The 24,395-nt window shown below is 30.5% G+C and overlaps 1 protein-coding gene across 3 annotated transcripts; it reads right to left on the bottom strand.

Moving 5' to 3' along the window:
* Positions 1-15,163: 15,163 nt before the first annotated feature.
* LOC123908106 (homogentisate phytyltransferase 1, chloroplastic) lies at positions 15,164-22,477 on the bottom strand. 3 transcript variants are annotated; one of them, XR_006809556.1, is made up of 15 exons: positions 22,331-22,460; positions 22,082-22,204; positions 21,926-21,988; positions 20,453-20,712; positions 20,213-20,296; positions 20,039-20,113; positions 19,251-19,334; positions 19,064-19,153; positions 18,232-18,333; positions 17,517-17,612; positions 17,333-17,404; positions 17,154-17,249; positions 15,783-15,887; positions 15,343-15,452; positions 15,164-15,280 (listed from the first exon to the last, which is right to left on the bottom strand). XR_006809556.1 is itself a non-coding variant. In XM_045958637.1 (14 exons), the coding sequence occupies exons 2-14, from the start codon at positions 22,146-22,148 to the stop codon at positions 15,411-15,413; spliced, it is 1,230 nt and encodes a 409-aa protein (XP_045814593.1). In that variant the 5' UTR covers positions 22,149-22,204; positions 22,331-22,477; the 3' UTR covers positions 15,246-15,410. The 3 variants fall into 3 exon arrangements, 2 of the variants coding, with proteins under 2 accessions (XP_045814593.1, XP_045814592.1); XM_045958637.1 differs by having other exon boundaries at positions 15,246-15,452; positions 21,926-21,982; positions 22,331-22,477; XM_045958636.1 differs by having other exon boundaries at positions 15,246-15,452.
* Between the last annotated feature and the right edge of the window lie 1,918 nt (positions 22,478-24,395).

The following is a 24,395-nucleotide window of genomic DNA, read 5'->3' as shown; positions in this document are numbered from 1 at the left end:
TTGCCAAATAACATCACCCCTCAACACTTTCTTTTCTTCCCAGTTTTGGGCGGAAAGCTTCGTAAGCGTGGGCCCCACCAAAATATGCCTTTCTTTCCTCTCTGTCAAGGATTCCAAACGAGGGAATGATATTGGTATTTATGTTTTCTCTCCTTCCACAATCAATCCTTCCACTCTCCCTTGAACCAAACAGACTGTTAACGTAGTAATAAACTACTTTTTTTTGTTTTACAGTGTAGTACTCCCTCCGTCCCTTAATATAAGTCTCCATTGGGGTTTTTCACGTATATTAAGAAAAGTTGGTAGTGTAATAAATGTGTACCTTTTGGGTATTACAATTACTAAATTGTCCTTGGTGAAAAAATAGATTTGTATTTGACTTTTCGGATTTCAATGGGAAGTAGGGTTATGTTTGAAAAAGTAATAATAAATGTGTTTAGGGAATTGAAAATAGACTTATATTTAGGGACAAATTTTATCTTTGAAAGGGTGCTTATAATTAGGGACGGAGGGAGTACTAAACTACTATTGGCCTGTTCAGAATGTTAATTTTGTCAAACTTAACCACCTGTGGTGGTCTGCGTGATAGAATAGTCGTGAAATTTTATATTCTATAAGTGGCATTGAAGAAAACGAAAGCGTCATCAAAAAGTTGAAGTTACCCGCGTCTGCTTTATACATATGTCTATAACTTCATATTAGTGTCACACGAGACAGATGCTATATAGCATCTGCAAGACGCAACTGTTTAACTTCAGGCATTTAAACGTCAACCTCGACTTAGACGCTAAACTGACACTAACTGCCTTGTTGCATCTGTTTTTGGCTATTTAGTATCTTCTTTTGCAATGCTACAAAGCTCTTTTGTAGTGTTCGATCGTATATTATAGATGAGATTAGTCTAAATAAATGGTTGGTCATATTTCCACACGTTGGATCACACTCAACTTTATCAATGACATAAAATTTATTTAAACCTAATCTTATTCAAAAATAAAATCACATTTTGCATTATTTTATTGTATTTTTTTAGTCAAAAAAAATTGTCAACGGTAAAAAAAAGTTTAATGTAAAGTTATTTTACACATACGTACAATAATATACTGATACATCATGTATCGTGTTAAAAAATACATGATGTGTCATATTCATTAAATGATGTGACAACAATTATTGAATGTACGTGTAAAGAAAATTACATAATAGTATACAATAATTAAACTAAAAAAAATTACTCCGTACTTTAGTCAACATACAGTTAATTTTTGACAAAATATCACACATGAATTTCCGTGTTTCTAAGCATTCCTGCTTTGCGTCATAAGAAGAAAAAAAAAATATATTCCTGCCATGAATTAGTGGTTGGTATAATACTGTTTTTTTTTTCGGCAATACTGTTTGTTTTAAAATAAGTGTTTTATTGTACCAAAAAATAATAAAAAATAAAAAGTGTTTTATACATTTTTTATTCATTGGATTAATTAAAAAATATAATGATATTTTTAAAAGTTATAAAAATTTTAATAAATTAATATTATTTATTATTGGCCTACATTTAATTAATTAGAACAGAAATAAAATAATAATGTTATATTAAAAAAGTGTGAATAACATTCATTTTTTATTTTATTTATTATTTATTTTTTCTTTCACCACCAGTTTAATCTGGTTCGGGGGTCAGTTTTAGCATCAAATGGTTTCAGCTCCTCCGAATTGCAGTTGCGGGGGATCGAACCGTCATTTTATTTATTACTTTATGTATTCAATATTTATTTAATTTGACCAAATGCATATAATAGTTTTTAAATATGTTTGTATTTAATTTTTTGCTTTATACTTTCTGTCAACGGTCAATAAAATTGTATTTCAGTCAACATATAGAATTTTTTTGACAAAACATCATAATAAATTTTTCGAGCATTGTATCTTTTACTCTCTTTTTTTGGTGAGTTTTGTATCTTTTACCTTTATTAGTGAAATGGAGTCCTAGCTAATTTAATTATACCAAGATTGATATGTCTAAACTCTAAAACTAGGTAGGAATTGGACCACTAAGTCACTAACCATGTCACGGGGTTCTTGAGAGCTTTGAAACATCAATATTGTTTTCAGGTCTTTTAATCTCTAAATTTACAATCTTGTTCATGTTTTTTAAGCAACCTAATATTCAAAGGTGGGTTAAAAGGACATCACAACCTAATTGTGGTTGTGGTTGTGTTGCTTTTTTGGCTCCCTTGTTGAGCTTTTCTTGTTGTTTCTGTTGCTAGCTCCTATATGCCTCTTTTTGTATTCTGACTTTTTCTCACCAAACACTACTTGTGTTTAGGTGGAGTTTTTTCAATAAATTTATTGCAGTTTCAAAAAAAAAAAAGGACATCACAACAATATTAATTTACAATCTTTAGACCATGGTGGACAAAATGACACGATGATCCACCCTAGTATTTCCCTACACTTTTTAATATTCAAAACAAGTTATAGTGACAAGTGTTTTTTGTTTTTTGACAAACTGTTCATATGCTATAATATTGCCAAAATAAGCGTTTAAAACCAAAATAAATTAGTGATTTATCCCTATAAAATATATTTTAAAATATTAAAAAATATATAATTCACACTCTAGGTACTAGCTTAGCTAAAGAGTCTAGTTTTGTACTCCCTCCGTCCCAAAAAAAATGACCCATTTTGAATATATGCACTATTCATATATATTGTTTTGACCATATTTTTCTACTAATAAATAAAAATAAATATTAACATATAAGATGTTGTTAGATTCGTCTCGATGAGTATTTTCAAAATATCAATTTTTTATAATTTTTACTATTATACAATTAAAGATATTAGTCGCCAAAGTTATGCATTGGCATGCGTGTTTCGGTCAACTGGGTCATTCTTTTTGGGACGGAGGGAGTAATCTAAAGTATTGAATTCAAATTCCCAATATTTAAATATGGTACTTATGTGGTTGTTCTTGCTCCAAAGAGAATGATTTTATGAGTTCGTCTCACAGCTCAATAGTGGTATCAGAGCCGATTGTTTAAAAAAATGTTCGACTGACTTCTTATGTCGACCTTGAGGAAAAATTTGTTGTGTAGAAAGTGTAAATTAGAAATTCCATATTGTTCGAAAAGTGATAGTTTAACAACATATAAATGATATGACTTCTAATAGAATAATTATTGAGATAAAAATGTATTTTTAATAATCGTTCTAAAAATGAGTTTGAAAAATAAGAGAGAATTTGATTGCTTAAAAATATGACAAGTAGAAGATGACTAAAGTTTTATAGAATACATAGATTGATAGATGAGCCAAATGTCATAGATCCTTCAATCTTCACTTTTCTAATAAATAAAATGAAGGATATGAAAGTTATTGTCAACAAAAAAAAAAAAAAAGAAGGATAGTTCAGGCAGTATAAATAATTTTTAAATGATTTAGACTTTGGTATAGGAAATAATGTACCTTTTATTTTTTCTGACTAAAGGAAATAATGTATCTAAAAACGCATATAATTCAACTCCACATGTTATTCAATAAAATTGTCCCTTTAAAGTAGTGGAGGGTCAAGGATTCCAACATGGTTGAAGCTAATCAAGCATGACATGTTACAGCAAAGACATATACCTTTTTCATGGTGACTATAAAATGTAATTTTTTTATATATATGTCCTGCATAAATGTACACATATACATAATATATATGGTACAAGTAATAACTCTGTCAAACTCAATCTTAGTTGTTTTGGTCGGGTATGAATGTATATGTGTGTTTTCAAATAGGAAAAATCATGGGCATTCAACCCTTGATTTAATTTAATTTAAGTCAATTGGCACAAATTAAATCAAAAGTTTAAATACTTTCCACCGGCGTAAAACATGATAAAAAATGTTGCACAAACAAATATAACAAAAAATGTATATGTATTTTGCCTAAACTCTTTGTACTTAGATTCATTAATTAGGATTTTTAATTTGTCATTCATTTCTATATATGTAGTTTTCAAAATTTTCAAAATGTTAGAGCGTTTCGAAAGAGCTGGGAAGGAGTTGTGGCTTATGCGTGGGATTATATGTCGCCACCAGGTCGGTGCCAAAGCACACGCCCCTTTAAAGATGTTATTGTTGTGGTGCCCCCGCTCGCAACTCTCTCTCCCGTAGTTATAACTGTTCTTGTCGGGGTTATTAGATGGAAAAGATATGTCACACCTGGGCCAGGCTAAAAATGAGGAGTCTTCCCTTTTCGGGGTTAGACTCTATAGAACCAGAACAATAAATTGATTGACTGTGGTCAAGTGAACTGATCAACGAGAAAGAGGCCATACTCACTACAAACGAATACACCACAAGATCGAACTGCACTCATGCCTCTCCCACATCAAGTTGACCGACCCCTATCTTTCCTATGGAACCTACTTTGAGTTTTATACTCTACAAATAAGTAGCATCTTCAATGTTGTATTATATTTCGTAACTTATATATATTTTGCTTCAATTGTAAGAAATATAATGTACTCCCTCCGTCCCAAAATATAAGGAAAAATTGGTCAAAGAAACTTGATGTATTTGATTAAGAATTTGGACTAAATACATCATATATTAAGGATTATAGAGTACTTTATTGCAACTCAACAATAATGTCAATACCGTATGGTATTTAAGTTATCTTTTATATTATAAGCTTGTATACACAAGCAAATTATAAACCCTAATTTATTTTCTCTGTTTTCCCTCCATTTTATCTTGCAATTTTTATTAAAAAATAATACAATTTTGTCTTGACTATGATTCGAACCCGCAACCCTTCAATGCAAAGCAATATTTCCAACCATTATGGCAAGTATATCAATTGTGATTAAAATTATGTGCAATAATTGATAAGCATCATCAATTTTAAAAGTATATCATATCAAAATTATTGTTGACTATATTATTCATCATGAAATATTTTTATGTCTTTCCTGATCAATGATTTTTTTTCTACCGGATCATAAATTTAGAAAATAATTATCATGTGAGATTTGGAAAGTTATTATCAAACTCAATTCTGCTAAATTAATTTTTTTTTGCAATACAACCAAACACAACCATAGTAATGTCATTAATCACATTCATTATTTTGATTTTAACATTGCAGATTTAATATTAACTGATGATCAATTGATACAATATGCACTAACAGACCAATTGTGATTTAAATTATGTCCACAAAGTGTTAAGCTCCATCATCTTTCATAGGAAAGATTTCATACGACAATTAAGCACCATCAATTTTCATTGCACAATTTAAACAATTAAAAATCGATAATCTCTTATATTATAAGCTTGCTAACATAAGCTAACCCTAAACCAAATTTTTTCCCCTCTCATTTTCTCTTTCTTTTTATTGCAGCTTTATATTAAAAAAATACATATTTGTCATCGAACCTGCATCCCTTACTTACAATAAAACCTTTCAACCGCTAAAACATGTGCTTCAATTATGAAAGAATTTAGGAATCCTAATATGTTAACCCTGTTTTCAATAAATTTGAACGGCGGAATTAATCACAATTTTTATTTATTTATGGATGTCTACTTAAGTTTATGTTCTTGATTATGTCTTTAATTTTTTTTTAACCTTTAATTATCATCAATTTTTTAACCTTTAGTTATCAGCATTTTTTTTTTAATAAGTAAACAAAATGATGGGGTTCCAAAATTATTTAAAAAATATAAAAAATATAAAATAAGCACATAAACAAATATAGAATAATTAGTCCATGAAATTTCCTATACTACTCTTATTGAAAATGCTCTTAGAATTTTTGTATTTTATTTTTTATTGTTACATATTACACCTAATTAGACCCATGCACCGCATGGGTCAAAGTTCTAGTTTTTATAAATTTTATGATACTCATTTATCACAATATTAAGTTCCTCCAATAAAAAAACTAAAGAATAAATATATTATTCTATAAAAATGCACTTATAAACAACCGACTAATCTGAACCGTACGATACTCATACATTGTCCAAATATCACCCAAATCACAAGCATTTACTGTACTTTACTATAGAAATAACAAATTTTGACTTCACAATCCATCTCAATAAGTTTTTTTGGAATGTGCTAAATAAGCTTCTAACTAATAGCATTTCCACCATTACTCCTCTAATCAAACACTAAATACAATCTCAGAGTCAATGCAGAGATTCACTACTCCTTTGCCAGCTATAAACAAATCGGCAACAAAAGTACTACAACTCTACAAGAGAAATCACATATCACTCCCATTATTATCTTTAATTAGTGTGTCACACATGAATTGTCAACTATTCCTAGTTGCACCATTTGTATTCAATTTCACATACCCTCTAGATTAACATATAGTATTTTAATGACATGAGTTGCTAAATTGAGAGTACACCTAAAGAGTGTCACATCATACCATTAGATATGTGGCAATCAATCTCATTGTTTATACACCATTTATCAAAATTCAACTCCAAATACATGGGATTAAAAAAAGTCAACCATGCTTCCCGTGAGTTTAACTCAATTGGTAGGGACATCATACTATATGTATAGGAGCCCGAGTTCGAACTCACGACACTCCACTTGTTTACCTTTAAGGTGGATTTTCTAACCACTAGACTACTTCACAAAAAAAAAGTCAACCATTTTAAAATTGAGAGGTTCAAAATTGTATATTTAAAAGTTGACATATAAAAATTGCAAATAAGGCAAAATAAAGAGAAAAAAAATTGAATTGAAGAGAGACTACTTCTGCTCCCTTTTATAAGAAATATTTTGAAAAAATTACACAAACTAAGGAAACACATTTAAATTACTCTTTATTCAACTAACTTACTTATTTTAAAATTCCATCTCATAATAAATAATGACATAAGTGAAATTGAACATTGAAAACATTTAAAAATTGGTCAAAGTTTCTTATAAAAAGAACCAAATTTTTTAATACCGTTATAAATGTAAATTTATTTCATGTATACTCTTATTAAATTACTCTTTATTCAACTAACTTACTTATTTTTAAATTATATCTCATAATAAATAAGGACATAAGTGAAATTGAACATTGATAACATTTAAAAATTGATCAAAATTTCTTATAAAACGAACCAAATTTTTTTCCAAAGTATTCCTTATAAAAAGGATCGAAGGGAATACTTACCGACTCACAACTAGGGTTGGGAACAGGCCAGACCTTGATAGGCCTGAGCCTGGCCTACGATTTTTCTTCAGATCTGAGCCTGGCCTACGGCCTATCAAATGTTATTTATTTTGGCCTGGGCCTTTTTAAAGTCTGACCTGACCTTGTAGCCTATTTAAAAGTCCGTGTTACATAAAGATCTCTGTATAGTCTTTTTAAATAGGCTAAACAGGCCTTAAAAGCCTATTTCACATTTAAATTTTTATAATTTCTTCAACATTAAGAAAAAGCTAATAAAATGATTAGCACAATAATTAAAAGTTAATAAAATAACAAATATGATTAAATAATATTATATTTTTTCTTTGGAAAAAAAATATAAATAATAATAATTAAATATAAACAGGTCGGCTTATGAAGCTTTGTAGGTTTTTTTAGAAGCATGAGCCTGACCTATTTATGTAAACAGACTTTTTTCAAAGTCTAAGTCTGACATTTTTAATAAACAGGCCAGACCAGACTTACACAGGCCAAGCCGAAGGCACCTATAAGCCGCCTGGCCTATTCTCAACCCTGCTTGCAACATAGAAAGTTGCAAAATCTTATCTAGTAGAAAAATCTCCGAAATGAGCGCATGAAATAACGCTACAAATGTAACAAAGAAACAGTTATTATTAGTTGGATTGCACAACACACTAACATGCAAGCATGTGAGGGAGGTATATGCAATTAATTATTATTGTCTATATTATAAATCTTATATTACAAGAAAGTCATTATAGGCACTCACGGCTAAGGTAGGTACTACATTATATGTGTATCATTGTACATACTTGTGTGCTGTCCCTGCCTTTTAAAGAAATTGATTGATTCTAAATATATAGTATATGAGAAGTTTGGTGATTTGAAAGGAGGAATAATATAGGGTTTAGAAATTAATATAAGGTGTTGTGAGCTTCAATTATTCCTTCTACTAATTAATAATAGAGGTTAATTTATCTTCATCTTTATGCCATCTTCTTTTTTCTATTATGTTCCCTCTTAGCACATCTTGTACTTAGTGTTATTGTTTAATAACTTCATTTAGACTATGCAAAAGAAAACAACTATGCTTTGGTTTGGTAGTGTATTTTATTATTTTATAAAGAAAATTTAGGAGTAGGGAATGATGCATCGGTCCAAGACACGAAAGATAAGATTCTTAGAGTACTCACAAAGGTAATTACATTTATCTCCTCCAAGAATACTAGTGGAGTTCAAACTTCAAACTCATGATCTCCCATATCTAAAACCTATCTTTTACACGTGTATTTAATCTAATTAAATCATAAAAGAATATAACTACAAAACATAATGAGGCAAAAAAACTCTTCTTACATCATTGATAATAAACAAGTCAGGAGCCGGAAGATCATCATAATTAAGGATAACTCCGCTAAAAGAAGAAGAGCGCCTTGCTAGCCAACAAATCAACACACCGGTTAGCTTCCCTATAAATACGATGGATAGAAGTTATCAAACTAAACTACTAGAGAAAAGATATGACCCTTGAAGAAGAGTTTGTGAAAGAACATTTGAAGAATGATCAATACTTCACTATGTCTACAACAACTTTAGAATCTAACTCAAACTATCTAAACTCCAAACCATTAGACTAAACCTATTGGTTTCGATCAATAACTTTAAATTGCTCATATACTAACATTTTTATTAGTCTTCCTTTAAAAATTATATCTATGGATCGTCATCTCTTTGAAAATTAAAGTTCAACTTTCATTCAGGTACAGCACTACAGCTCTTCTTCTTCTAATGAGACATAATTATCAGATTAATTAATCCTCAAGTCAAGGATGGCTCTGTTTTTTTGTTGTTCAAAAGGATAGCTATGTAATAATACAGCAATTTTAAAATTCATAAGATTAGTAGTGTAAGTTAAAGTAAAGTTCTCTTTGAGTAATTTAATTTATTTTTGTACTACATCTATTTCTTATCCTTATTAATAAACCTATATTGTCATTTTCATCTGTAAACATCTAATTTTTAGTCAAAAATTAAATCTATAAACATCTAATTTATTTACTATATCGCTGTCCTTCAATTCTTCTTTAGTATTTTAAGTTAAACAATACTAGTATTAATTAGAAACTAGAAACTATAAAACAAATTAGTAGTACTAATCAGTAGTAGTATACATTCTTAAAAGATAAATGTATATAATAAAAAGAAGCTTATATTCATATGTAAAACTATTTTTATAGATACTATGTTGTATTTCCATACCGCGGTAAATCGTATTTTGTGACGCCGTTTCGGCATTAATGTTATCGGGATTTTTCAAAGTCAATTGCTTCTACTTTTATTTACAAATTTTAAATTCTAAAAGCTTTTTAGATTAAGGTACATCCTCTTAATGCTCCTAAAACAAAGAAGTTCATTAGTACCCGCCAAAGGTCTATCGGATCAAATGCAACACTGATGGGGTTGTGCTTGGTTGTCCAGGTTTTGGCTGCGTGCTTGGATTTTCAGGCTTAGCATAGTCCCCCGAGTTATTTTGTATTTTTTTTTCTCTTTTTAATATATTTGAGTTAGCTTTTTTTTTTGTAAGAACGTCACATTATATATGCAAAAGCTGAAACTGAATCTTGAACACTTCAGTTACTCATGTTAAGGAGTGAAATTCTAGTCACTAGTTTAGACAAAACATTATTAAAAAAAAAATAGTTTAGACAAAACAAATAAATAAATGATTTTTTAAAACATTTTAAATATAAGTATTTAAAAATGTAAATAACATTTAACAAAATAGAACCAAGTTTATTTGGAGTCCGTTTGACCTTCATATTTTTAATTATTTTTGGTTTTTTATTCCTTTACGGTAGTTTTATTGTGAGGGCAAAATTTGTTTTAGTGGTCCAAATGCAATCAAGTGTGTCCCTACAACTCCACATGAATGGACCAGCAATTTGCAATTGGTGAGTATCCTTTGAATCTCCATTTTTATTTTCTTTTTCCATTTTTTAATCTCAAAAGTCAAATCCAAATACGCAACCATATCTATTGGGTGCGAGTACCAAGCAAATTGTGAGTTTTCATATAGGATAAATTTTCATGTTAGACGGATTTTGTCTAATATGCACAAGTTTCTGAAGTAGTGTATGATGTATAAGTAGTGAATAATATTATATTTTTTTTGGTCTTTAATATAAAAGGAAATTTGTTTTTTAGATTCATTGAGAATCTATATTATAGGCTAGATACATTAGATTCTTAATTAATCTAAAAAACAAACTTCCTCTTATTAAGGACCAAAGGGAGTAATAAATACAAATTTTATAAAATTCATTGTTGGATTGAAAATTAATATCATATAGATCATTCATTATTTTATTTTTTTAAAATTAAAAATCATTTGATATGTTATTTAGATCAAACAAAATTAACGGTTTATCAACTTTTATAAAATAATATATAGACTTGTTGAGACTAGTTCATATGGAGATTCCATTTGGTCTAACTCCATTGCAACAACAAAATTTTGTGATGACCTTGTTTAATTTAGACCTTTTTATAACATAAAAAATTATCACTACTTTAATCTTAAAGTATGTTTGAATAAGATAATTTGTAACTCATTTGACAAATTAATCAAATGAGAACAAACATGTACATAATTGCATCGGATTTGTTCCAAATTTTCCAACCCTTAAAATTGATGTTTCTACAATTAAGACTTATTGTGAAATAATTGGAAAAAAAAAAAACCTCTTAAAAATAATCTTTTCTCCTTTTATAGTGAAAAACTATTTGAAACAAACAATGTTGTCTCTAGCTTTAGAACTTAACTTAAGGAAAGCTTTATTATTCCCAACAAAATTAAAGAATGAAAAAGAAAGGAAAACCTAAAAGGGCATATTGCCCCTAAAAAACAAAGCACATCCAATAGTTAGGAATTTTATGGTGATTGTATATGCACTCATTTCTTTTTCTACACACACCTATCAATCCCTCCATTGGAGTCATGTCATTGCCCTCTTTTGATTTTGGAAGATTCCAACATTACTGTATGGAACTATACATGGTTATAATTTAGGATATATCAAAAGAAATTGAGACCAAACAAAAGTAGTAGTAGTAGTTGTTGAAGATAATTGGTTTTCTTATTTTCTATGAACTTGATACTTTGAATATCAACATTTTTGAAAAATTTACGGAAAGTGAGAAAGCAAATAGCATCTACTTTTCCAAGTGGCCTTATTCCTCTCATTTTTTTCTAAAGTCTAATAATGACATTTATTTAATTTTTTTATTAACCAATAATGCCATTTAGATAATCCACTACTCAAATCCATATTCCTTTTTCTACTTTCCACTTGGCCACTCAATATTTTGTATGAAGCAATGCCAAAACCCATGATCAATATTATTCATTCATTGAAGCACAACTAAATACAACTAGCTATTGTTGTGGATACATGGGTCCACAAGATTTTCAACCTTAGGAATAATTGTGGTAATGTGTCAAAATGGTAGGAGTATATGTGATTATTGATCAATCCAATCATAAATTCAACGGACGTACAATGACATTATAAGCATATGAAAGGATTGCCATCTAATTATAGTCAAAAGAAAAATTAATTAAAATCCACTATAAAAAAGAATCAATACTACAATTTAACTCTTTTTTTTTTTTTTTACATTGATCTTCCATTATGACGGCTAAGTCACTTTTCTTTCTTTCATTACTTTTTGCACCTTGCGGAAACTCGTGCGAAAAAACTTAATGGACTATATAAGGTGTAGACAAATTTAGACAATTATATTTAACGACTTTTGAAGAATTTAACATGTAGTCTTATAATTTAGTAAACAAATAGGTTGTAGTATTATAGAAAATTATAATCAAACGTGATGATATTTTTGAAAATTAATTTCTTGGTGGTTGGATAAAAAACATTACCAGGAGAATTACAAAAAATATTAGGTGGGGGTGGTAAGAGAAATGGGAAAGGATTAGAGTTAAGGTGGGTGAGAAGATGACATATGATAAAATTTGACCACCGGTCACACGTGCATGATTATGTGGACTTTATGCCAAGAAGACATTTCAAAACTTAACCGACGATGTTGGTTGAGTCGAGTGTAGGACTAATCAAATGTAGTAATTTGAAATATTTGAGGTAAAATTCGAATTTCATATCAAGTTTGCTAATTATACCGTCACCAAAAATATTTTACATCAAATTAATCGTTAATTGGTTCAATAATGATTAATGTTGCATTTAGTAGAGAAGATCACAGTTCCATCATCCGTAACTATAATCTGGAGGGAACTGAAATTACTTGATATCATAACTGGATTTCGAACCAGATTAAAGAGTCCAATGGACATTGATGGTGATAGAAAACAAATATATATATCATTGTTGTTGTCATCATCATCATGGTATATATTTGATTCATCTTAGTCAAAAGAAAAAATTAAAGTCAATATATTTTGATCAATATGAACTGAACTCGTCCTATAAAATTTTATGGTGGCTCGATGATTCATGTGAAAGAGAATCTAGCTAGGGGAGGTTTTTAACACTTTTTTTTTTGGTAGAAGGTTTTTAACACATTTTATTTGACCAAATATGATTATATAACTCGGGCCTTTCTTGAGTCATGTATTACTTGAGTGAATGGATTAATTCATAGTGGAAAATCAAGTTCATATTGATCAAAATATATTGACTTTAATTTGAGGAAAAAAATAAAAGCATACAGGCATTGGTAAAAATAGTCTTTTATTTTAATGAATTGATCAATACTCTCCAAAATTTTAAAATATCATTTCAACTTTAATTTGTTTTGTCTTTTTGAAACAATTTGTTAACTTCTCTTTACAGAGGCCGTGTCTTAACGAATTTGGATTTTTTCATTCATTCTTTTCTATATCTCACTTCTTCCTCTCTATCTTTCTCTTAACACTTCTCATTATTATTTTTAAACTTTTATTGGAGGGAGATATTGAAATTGAGAGAGGGGAGGGGGGGAGAAAAAAGATGTAGAAAAGATTGAAGGAGAAAATCCAATTTCATGTCGTGACACCCAGAGGTGTCAGTCACTTCTATGTTGATCTAATATCCTTAATTTGTGTAATGCAAAACAATCAATACACAATTCTGACCGTTAATATATTTAATTATATATTATAAAAAATTGATATTTAGAAAATAACATTCATTAAGATAAATCTAAAAGTATCTCATATATGCTAATATTTATCTTTAGACTTAAATGCATTTTTGGTCCTCCTATTTAAAAAAAAAAAATGAAGTTTTAGTCCCCATATTTTAAAAACCAGCTTTTTAGTCCCCCGATTTCAATTTTTTTGAGTTTTGATCCCCCGTCTCATTTTGAGACTAATTTGGCTGATGTGTCATTATAAGTAATGATGTGGCAATGTTCAGCTGGCCAAATGTGTATTTTTGGGTATTAATTACTAAATTGTCCTTAGTGAAAAATTGTATTTATAGTTGATTTTTCATATTCTAATGCAAAGCAGGATTATGTTTGGAAATATAATAATAAATGTGTCTAGAAAGTAGAAACTTAAAGAGCTTATATTTCAGAAAAAAAATTGATGTTTGAAAGAGTGCTTATAATTAAAGACGAAAATAATATTTAATACTTCATATGTCCCTTATTATAGGAACCTTTTACAAAAATCACGGATATTAAGAAAAGTTGTTGGAGAAATAAATTTGTTTGAAATGTGTGTAATTATTACTAGAATACCCTTTGTCTTATATGCATTCATTATTGACTTTTCATATTCCAAGACTTCCAAAACAACATTGATCAACAAAAAAGGGGCAAAATGAGGGAACCTATTTTTTGCAGGGTAAACAGAAAAGAAAAAAAAAACTTGGAGCACACGCTTTTGGGAAGGTTTTTTTTTTAAGCGTTTTGGAAAGGGTTTATGGGCCAGCATATGGATCAAGCTACATCAATTTTTTTTTTTGAGCAATCAAATCTTTTTGGTTCAGAGACGAGTGGTTTTAATTCAATATTTAAGTTTGTTATTATATTAAGTTAGAAAATTTATTTAGAATAAAATATCTAAAAATTTGTTATAAAATAGTATGAGTGAAACTATTGTGTTGTTTCTTGTAAAATTTGTTAAATCAATAAATTTGTTTTATTGTGTTATTTGAAGATTCTATTTTTAAAAAATAAAGATTCTGTTTTTTAATTCAAAAAGATTTGAAAATAAATCTTTAAAATCTTTATTTTGGAAAATTATGTTTTTTTAATTCAAAAAAAATTTGAAAATAAATCTTTTTTTTTTTTGACAAATTTGAAAATAATGACAAAGATAGCTTTTATAAGTGTAGTGCAAACCTCAACTCTCAAGCTAGCTTTTGTGGTTGAGTATAGGCCTCTCAAATTCTAATATGGTATCAGAGTCTATCTTAGATCCACTTGTTGTTTGTTGTGGAGACCTCCCATATTTGAGCCACTCGTTGTTGTTGATCTCACGTTCCAGCTTGTTTAGTTCTGGACGTGAGGGAGTGTGTTAGAAGTCCCACATTGGCTAGAGATATGGCAAAGATAGCATTTATAAGTGTAGTGCAAACCTCAACTCTCAAGCTAGCTTTTGTGGTTGAGTATATGCCTCTCAAATTCTAATATAGTGTGTGTGGTAGGTTGAGTTATGGGGTTTTGCATGCTCTAGAGGTAGCTTGTGAATGAAGATTTCATAACATATTGATCGAATATGATTAAAAAATTGTGACATAGCTTGATCATAATGTATACAAATTAAATTCTGTATATAAAATATATTGACAGAAGATCTCAAACACAATTTGGAAAATTATGTAAACACTTCTAAGGTAGTGAAGTACAATTCATATTTAAAATCTGATATAACTTCAACATGTACATTTACACTGTCTACCTATAGATAGTTTTAGTTGAAGCAAGTGTTGTTCATAAACGATTTCGGCAAGTATGGGGTAATACCGTAATAGCATATAACCGTCCAATTCGTATGCATCATGCATGCAGAAGATAATGAAGATATATGAGACTATCAGGAAAAAACCACGGATAGGTAAAAACAGAAAACCATCCTATCAGAAATAACCCTTCATTTACAATTGCAATTAAAACCAATTATAAACTCAAAGCTAGCTTGTGACAAAAGCAGCACCATTTAAGTAAAACTAGGTCTCGAATCACAATGCGGCTGCATTCTCATCTAACTAAAGGAATGAGTAAGTACTCTGCGTAAAATAGCTGCAATGAGAAACAAGATATCAATACAAGCTCATGTTCTACTTTATATGTGAAAAAGACAGGATTTAGTGCAAACAATTTGGACAAAAAATCATGTTCATTTGTGTTCTGCCCTTTGAACATTGTTCATTAGTTTAGTCATAGAAATTCATTTTCAGAAATTAACTTCAATGTAACTAATGTACCCTATCTTTTGCATTTCAATTGGCATTTGGAAGTCATGGGAAATTAAACAATCATTATTTCTAAAAAAAGGGAATAATCAGATAGCCATTTCTCTTGAATTACAATATTGATAATGAACTCAAATGATAAGTAGTAGGTGATTACCTTCCAGATAAACATGTAGAAGGATGTTATGGAAGCTTTGCTTCTCAAATCTACAGATTTGGCACGATAGAAAAGAACTGAAGCAAGTATAGCATGTCCCAGACCCTAACACATTGGCAAAGAATAAAGTTCAAAATTGCTGGAATGTTTAAATTTTAAAACAAGTTTACAATCACTTAACATCGACCTGCAAAATAATAGAGACCTGAGCTTTATCCTGAAACAATGCCTCCTTTAAAGATTAATAGTTGTTCGATTGGAATATTATGCAACGGAAACAGCTTTTCTAGGGATATATTTCCTTAGTAGACACAGTATAATATTTGTCGTATTGCAAGCTGATGATGTTAAATAAAAGGTGAAGACTAGGGTGAAGGTGGTTCACCATGAACCATCAATTATGATTTTTAAATATACTTTTATTTTATTAAACAGTTTTATATCAAAATAATATTTTTAAGAGTTTGCCCCCTTCTAGAGGATGTATGTTTCTCCTTCCGTATTAATGGAGATGGTATGATGCTGAAACTAAAGTCATTTTGCATCAGGATGGGCATGCTCGGATTTAGCCGTTTCACCTTTTCATTGAACCTGAATAGTCTGGTGTTCTTGTGTTTTTAGATTGCAAAGTGGGTGAAACAAACAACAATGGTGAAACTCACGCCTTCTTTGATGAAACCCTTGATACCCAATTTGAGTTTTGCAAGAAAGTTTATAACTTTGAAAGAATCAATGGAATTGAGGTGGTGGGTGGAGTTGATTTGTTGGAGAATTTTCCAGGAAAATTTTGCACGAGACAGGGAACATATTGGAGGGTGTGTAACTGGATAGATGGAATCAAACTAATGGGATGGCAGAAACCAGTTCAGTACCTTTGGGGTGGAGATTATACTGGAAAAAGAGAACTATCAAAATTTGATATTAGCTACCCAATTTACAGAAAATGCAGCATTGAAAGGGAGGCAACTTTGCTAATGATGATATTAACCACCAAATATTCATTAAAAATGCAGAATGAGAAGGAAGCCAAATCTATGGATGAACTCACTATTCTAGAACTTGTTGAAAAGTATAGTTTTATTCTTTCAGATTTAAAGGAGGCGAAAGGAATGCTCAAAATAATACAATTATATTGGTATTGATGTGAAGGATGTGTTACAAAAGATAGTGCTGTTTATGTTAATACTAGACTTCTATTTCCAATTGATAAAGAAACAAATCACGATCTATAAGGAATAAAAATCAATCCTAAGAAATAATCTAAATTACCTAAGATACATCGCGCCTGCAAATGCAATCTAGGATTTGTGAAAGTAACAAACATATTACCCTTGCTTATAAATAAATGAAAAGAAGAAACAAGCATATTACCGTGACAACTTTACTCCATAGGCAAGAAGATGTTGCTCCCACTACAAGGGCAACTCCATAAGCCAATTGAAGAAGGGTAACGCAAATCCAGAATACCTGGCATAAATTAGTTAGGGACAACCATGGAATATAGGAGGGCACAATCAACTATGTTGAGATGTTGCATTTGAAGAACATACCCGCTTTTGACCTAAACGTACTGAAAAAGATTGGATGCCAAATATTTTATCTCCTTCAATGTCGGGTATATCCTATATTAATTTAGTAAAAAGGTTTGTGTTAGGTACGCATATTGAACCAAAAGTTTCATGTTTAATCACAATATGTCAATATCACATACATAAAGAAACTAGAAGCCTTTACCTTGAACAATGCTATAACTACAGAGAAGAAGCTCATGAATGCAGTTGCAAAGATCAGTGGTCTGGAAAAGATAGCTGGCCTCTTGAACACAAAAGTCTGCTCATAGTTAAATGAATTAGCAACTGAAAATATCGGATTTCACAGATAGATTTGATGGATTCAAAGTTATGCCATACTGGCCAGACACCATGCTGTCCACAGTACCATTGTTAAAATGCATATGTTCCTTTAAACTTTTTCCCTTTCATCTCTCTCACTATAATTAATATTCCTGTTGAAGGGTTATTAGAGAATATGAGCCTTCCCAGCCCTATACGGTGAAAATATATTACTACCTCTGCCCCTATATGTAAGACCCTGTTTTAAAATTGTGTTGTCCCTTCTTATAAGACCCTCTTCTAATTACAAGGTGCATTAATTATTTTTTCACAAAAAAATGCCCCTACTTAAATGGAGAGAATTTAAAAGACATCATTTTTCTCTCTTAATAATTAAAGGATAATTTTGGAAAGAAAATGTATATTATTGACAAATTTACTATAAAACAACTTTTCTTAATTTTTGTGTTTTTGTCAACGAGGTCTTATATATAGCGATGGAGGTAGTAATACATCCAGATAGTTAAATCATGTGATAAATATTTAGTATACAAGTTAAATCATGTTCATCTAGGACTAGAAGCATCCAAAAAAGAAAAATAAACTATAGTATAAACCTGAATATGAAGGAAAAATGCAAGTTGAACTATAACTGCACGAACAGAAAGAATGCACATCGCGGCGAGCACTGCAAATCTCTTCCATCTCAACCAGGGCACCTGAAAATTTTTGAAAGACAAAAAGTACTAAAATTCGGCTATGACTATCAAATAACTCTTCAAAATGAGGCTTTCTTTTTTAATGTCTTTCTTAAAGATATAAGTGGATGCATGTATTGTCCATGCTACAAGCCCAAACGGCTTTCACACGTGAAGGAGCGTAGCAGAGAAGTAAATAAAATCATTCTCGTGTCTTCACCTAATAACTTAAACATTTGGGATAGTTAGTTCACAACAGTCATTAAAACATGATGTTTTTTCAGCCTACGAAGCTCAAACATGGGAAGAGAAAAATCTGTGTCGGATAGTACATGTGGCGATAACTTTAGAAGTGCTCAATAACCAGTAAAGTTGCAACTAAATTTTTTATTTGAACCAAACCTATGTCCTATTAATTCATCAAGAATTTACAACTTGAATTAAGTGTGATATTGTGTAAATATGAATCTCATTTTACGATAAACAATCTATTGTTACACAATATCATCTCTTGCATCCCACATTTAACTGAAATAGTTTTCTTCGTACAAGAAAAGTAAAAGAAATAGATGTTATTTGACATTTGTCACTATGAAATTTAGCAATGCAAGTACTGTGTTGAGTCCTGAACAAGTATGTTACTGCTCATGTAGATTTTTAAAAATGAAGACATTGTATCATAATTTTACATAATTATGCCTTAAAAATATGAAAGCAGAAAGAAAGTTTAGATGCTGTCAAAAAAACTCACATTGATTGAATAAGCCGTCCCTAGCACAAAACTGATGAAAAGAGCCCAAAACAATGGCCGTGAACCTACAACCCAGCCAAGCCAAAAACTCTGTAAAAGAGAACAAAATAGTAAGTCTCTTTCTACTCCATCAGTGTAGCTCATCTTACGAAATATCACTGAAAAATGGGATGAATCTGTATGGCACCAGAATCGCAGAAGATACAACAATAATGGCACCAGTTGAAATGGAATATTCTCCAGATGCCAATGGAAGATATGGTTTGTTTATCTGCAGTAAAAACATGATGCACAGATCAAGACACCATATGGTAGTTGCTTATCCAAAAAAAAACACCATATGGTAGTTGCTTATCCAAAAAAAACACACCATATGGTAGTTGCTCAGAAAAAATGTACGCTATAAAAGTATGCATATTTTCTGGACCACGTAATCAGAGGCTACAATATTGGAGAAGCTTGATAAATCCGCATATAAACCAGAGTTTGGTTGTAAAAATCATATAAACTGCTCAAATTGTTGCTTATGAGCAAATACTCTTGCATACACATAGTTTGTGTATGGTTTTGAATATCTGTCGATACTCTTGCATTTCTACCGATCAAATATTTTGTAGAACTGTACCTTTTTCATACTAATGGAATCTTACTCTAAATCTACTTTAGTCTCTAAAATAATATTGAATCGTGATTTAATTTTTTTTTTAAGTTAGTTAAGGAAGTTGTATTTGGTGAATCAAATTAGCGTTCTTTTTCGTTAGTTCATTACTTCACAATGTATCTATTTCGACATAAACAAGAAGGCATCAGATTCTAGGAAAAGCCAAATATCCATCCTATCCGACTTTGGATAAGCTAGACAACATCTCTGCCAGCATAGTATTTTTTTATACAGGAAAATTCAGAAACCCAAAGGATGCAAAATCAACTTATTGAAGAACACTGGTTGTATATTTCAAATAGTAACTTTCATACCTTGTCTATTTCAACATCGGACAACTGATTCAAACCTACGATATAGATATTCATAAACAGGGCGGCTACTACAGCCTGAAACGTAATAAAACCAAAAAAAATAATGAAGTTAGGGGCAAGAGAGCGATAATATAAGTTTAACCTTTAAAGAGAAATAACGATTTGGGGTCTCACCTCCAACACACCTGTAAAAAATAATGGGGATATATCTGGTAATTTGTCTACTGCAAGGAGTGACACAGAAATTATGCTTAATGCCTGCCAAAACACAGATATAGTCAGCCCTTTGAAAACATTCAGAATATTACAATTATCCACATAAGTGATTTCTAAAAATGAATTGTATTAAGTTTGGACCATAACACTTGACGATTAGTCCCGAGAGTAAATCTGGAAGGATAAAAACAACTTAACTGTGCCAATAACCGTATGTGGCCTGGAAAACCTGTAGAAAGCATCCAGGGAGCTTTTGACAACATCCAAAATGTTTTTTTCAGATTCAAAAGATTGTTCAGGGGCTGCTTTCACAGCAAATTTTCTATTGCATTCTTGATATTTAGACTGTCCTTCAACGCCTTCACAATAATGATTTAAACTTGGCTGCCAGAATCTCAAAATATTACACTCATTTTGAATTTTTCGTTTGTGTCTTGAAGCTTTTGGTGCACAAGAACCTATAGCGCCAAATTTTAAATGTTAGTATCAGAGACCAATAGACCATGTAGAACGGGGAGAAAAATCTTGTTCTAAATAATCAAAGCTAAAGAAATGTCTGCAGAGAAAGAACGTTACAATCAACATCTAAATTTCTGGAAAGTAAGACTCAAAGAGGCTTTGGCGTGCCGCGTAGGGGAAGTGTGGCAATAGAGTGAGTTACACTTGAAGAAGAACATTTTGGAAATTCCAGTTTGAGTCCCATATTGACTGGATATGGGCTAAACGAAAACAATATAAAAACAAAGACCCGCTAACGCCTAAAAGTTTTAGGTGAAGACGTAACGTAATACAAAGTTCACTCCTTATGGTCTATTGACTTTACCATGTTTGCAGAGCCAGATTGGGGGGCATACTAATGTGGTGACTCACAATTATGACCATGCCTTAAAGTTTTGGGTGTAATATTCAACTGTGGTATATTGTTTTGTCCTAATATCACGAATCACTTGGTTTTCATGTTCCACCAGACCCCAACAAAGTGTATATGCTATATGCATGTTGATAACATAATGCTTTGAATCATGACAACTGCAAAGTTAGGTTATACATTCACAAAACATGTTCCCATAACTTGTGTCTCTCTTTGATGGGAAGATTTTTAATGCACCCTTGCTTCAAGAAATAATCAAAATCAACATTTCCTGTTACCTTACTTCACTATACTGATTGGAAAAAAAAAAAAAATTACTCTTCGTTCAATTTATCAGATTTCAAAGTATGGATGCAATCTATGATTTCCCTAAAAATTATGTCAATATAATTAATAAAGTCAAAGTAGAAGGGTAATTATCATTTATAAGGATTAGCAATGGTAGCTGCCTAATTTTTTTTGAAGAACCTAAATTAGTCCACCCAAATTGGCACCAGAGAGAATCGAACCTGAAAGTCTGAGACCTTAAGGAGGAGCACACTCTCATGTCCCAAGCCAATACCACCAGACCAACCCAAGTGGGTTTGGTAGCTGCCTAATTACTTAATTAACATATCAATCCAACCCTAAATAAGCCCTTTTCCCAAAGCTATTTCATTCCAAAGGTTGAGCCAACACAATCAAATAGCTCAATAATAATAACAACAACAAAAAAATGAGAATAAAAAATAAAATAAAATAAAATAAAATAAAATAAAAAGAGGGGAAAATATATAAAATAAGAAAAATGTGAGACATACTTGCAATGGAATAGTAATTATTGGTTGTACAATGTTTACTCCGCCGCAGATTCCCACCTGCAACTTGCAACAGTTAAATTTTAGTCAGCAGATATTTTATTTATAAAAAAAACAAAATAGAGTGAAATCGAAGAAGAAGGTTGTTTCATTTCATACTACTAGTAGTGGTGATGAATGAATATGAGCATGACTTAGGAAAAGTTCCAACAAGCAATGAATCCATGGAAACTGAACACAGCAACTATTTCTTCTCTTCAGAAATGAATAGCATGCACTCACCTGCGAAATATGAAAACAGAATTTGTATTATTTTTCAGCATTGTCGTTGTCGATTTCAAGTTACAGACAAAAAAATTAGGCTGTTACAGGTGTCATCGGAATTCGGAAATCATAGTACTTATTTACCAGATTCGATTCGCTTTCTCCTCCGCTAACATAACATTGTACTGGACTCAGTGACTCACTCCTGTTGTGTTGTATTATTATTATTGTTGCTACTACTGGCATTTACTTTATTTAGTACATATACATACCCATTTTCCTCTTTTACCTAGTCAACTACTCATCCTTTTCATAAACATTTCACTTCTCCGTAGTACAGTAAAAATTTATTTTTTAGATTTATTGAATAACGATATATTATATTTTAGATATATATATTATTCAATGAATCTGAAAAGTAAACTTTTATTTATAATTGAGGTCGGCTGGAGTAATAAATTGTTGTAAATGGTATGGTGGTGGTGAGGTGTCAGATGTTTCAAGTTCGATCCTCATTTAAAAAAATATTGTATATAAATATAAATCACTTTTAAATTATTAGATTAGATATAGCAATTAATTTGTTGGTAAAATATATTCTTCGTCCTTACAAAATGTTCGATATATAGATATGTTAAAGTTCATATTATATTTAAGAAAATGTAAAAATTAAACAAAAAAATTTGTAGTGATGAAAACAAGTTATTTTTTTTATAGAGACGGAAACCAAAATTCAATAATTTAATAGGGACGAAAAACATATTTTAATTTAATTTGTGTATTAAATTGCTATTTTAAAAAACTATGTTAGAGAGGAAAAAAGTTTGGAAAATCTAAAAAAAAACTTTTTAGGATTGCATTGTTCCCAATCAATTTTTTATTTATTTTAGAGTGAGTAGGGTAGCTCAACTGGTTTTAGCTAAGGGTTAAAGGAATGGACCAAATGAATTTGTCGTTTAAAAAAAAAATTAGTTTGAATTTTGATGGATTTGTAATACATATTTTAATTTTAAAGTACTTTATGAATTTTTAAGATTTCAAATGACTAGATTTCAAATGACTTTAACAATAAAACACAGACACGATATGATATTGTATCTGATACAACGATATGTTTTTAAAAGAGGGAGCGACAACACCACGACACCCGTGTCTCGCACGGATTTTTTTACTAGTTAATAAGGGAAAAGTTTAATTCATGTCCTGAAAAGTTAAACAATCATAAGATAAAATTGTCATAACGGTGGCGTATCAATGTATCGAATACGATTTTAAAAGTTATTTTGGCATATCGATGCTTTAGAAGACACTAATAATTTTTTGAACGAGATGCTGACACGTTAGCATCCTACAGTGTCCAAATTTCATAGTTACTCCCTCCAACCTTAAATATAAGTAAGTTTTCATTTTTTAGATTTATTGGATAACTATTATATGTGATTTATAATTAAAGTCAAATACATCGATTATTCAATAAATCTCAAAAGTGAAAATTTACTAAGGCGGATGGGTCTAACCTTTGTTTTCTTATTGTGAATCCCTATTTGATCACTATACTGAAATAGTTACTAATTACGTATTTCATAAGAATTCATTTTTCTAACTAATTGATTGGAAGAAGAGAAAAAGGGACAAGTCACAAGTGAGAAAGCAACGAGAGAAGTTGCTGAGAAAGGCTTCATTTCTCCTCATTGGAGGAGGATAGTAGAAATTGAGACGACAGATTAAAACAAATTTGTGTTTTTTTTCTTTTTATGGTTGTAGCTGAAGCCCGAATACAGTGAAACAACTATGATGGTGGAATATGGGATGGAACATAGATGAACGAGACACGGCATTGTTTGTATGAGGCGAGTACAGCCACATAAAGTATGCTAAAAATGGTGTTTTCTTGATGGTGAAGCCTGGGATGGAGGAAAGAGATTTGTTTTTAGACAAATGATAAATAGTGTTTCTGGGGTACTCTTTAAGCACTTAAATAGTAAGTTTTTTTATAAAATTTTTATGAAAATGCGAAAAGTCAACGTATTGAAAATTGTAATATTTAATTTTTTGAATAAAAAATTTCTTTTAATAGAATATTTAAAGAATGTCACGAAAACACTCGTTAGCAAGAGCTTGTTTTTATACTACGATGTTCTCGTTAGCGTTAAACTTACGTTTGTTAGTAAGAAAAATATGGGTAATGTAATAGTCTAATAGAGTTAAA

This window comes from Trifolium pratense, linkage group LG2, assembly GCF_020283565.1.
Source record: "Trifolium pratense cultivar HEN17-A07 linkage group LG2, ARS_RC_1.1, whole genome shotgun sequence".
Taxonomy (NCBI): Eukaryota; Viridiplantae; Streptophyta; class Magnoliopsida; order Fabales; family Fabaceae; genus Trifolium; species Trifolium pratense.
Note: the sequence above shows the minus strand (reverse complement) of the source record. Positions and strands in the feature narration are given on the sequence as shown.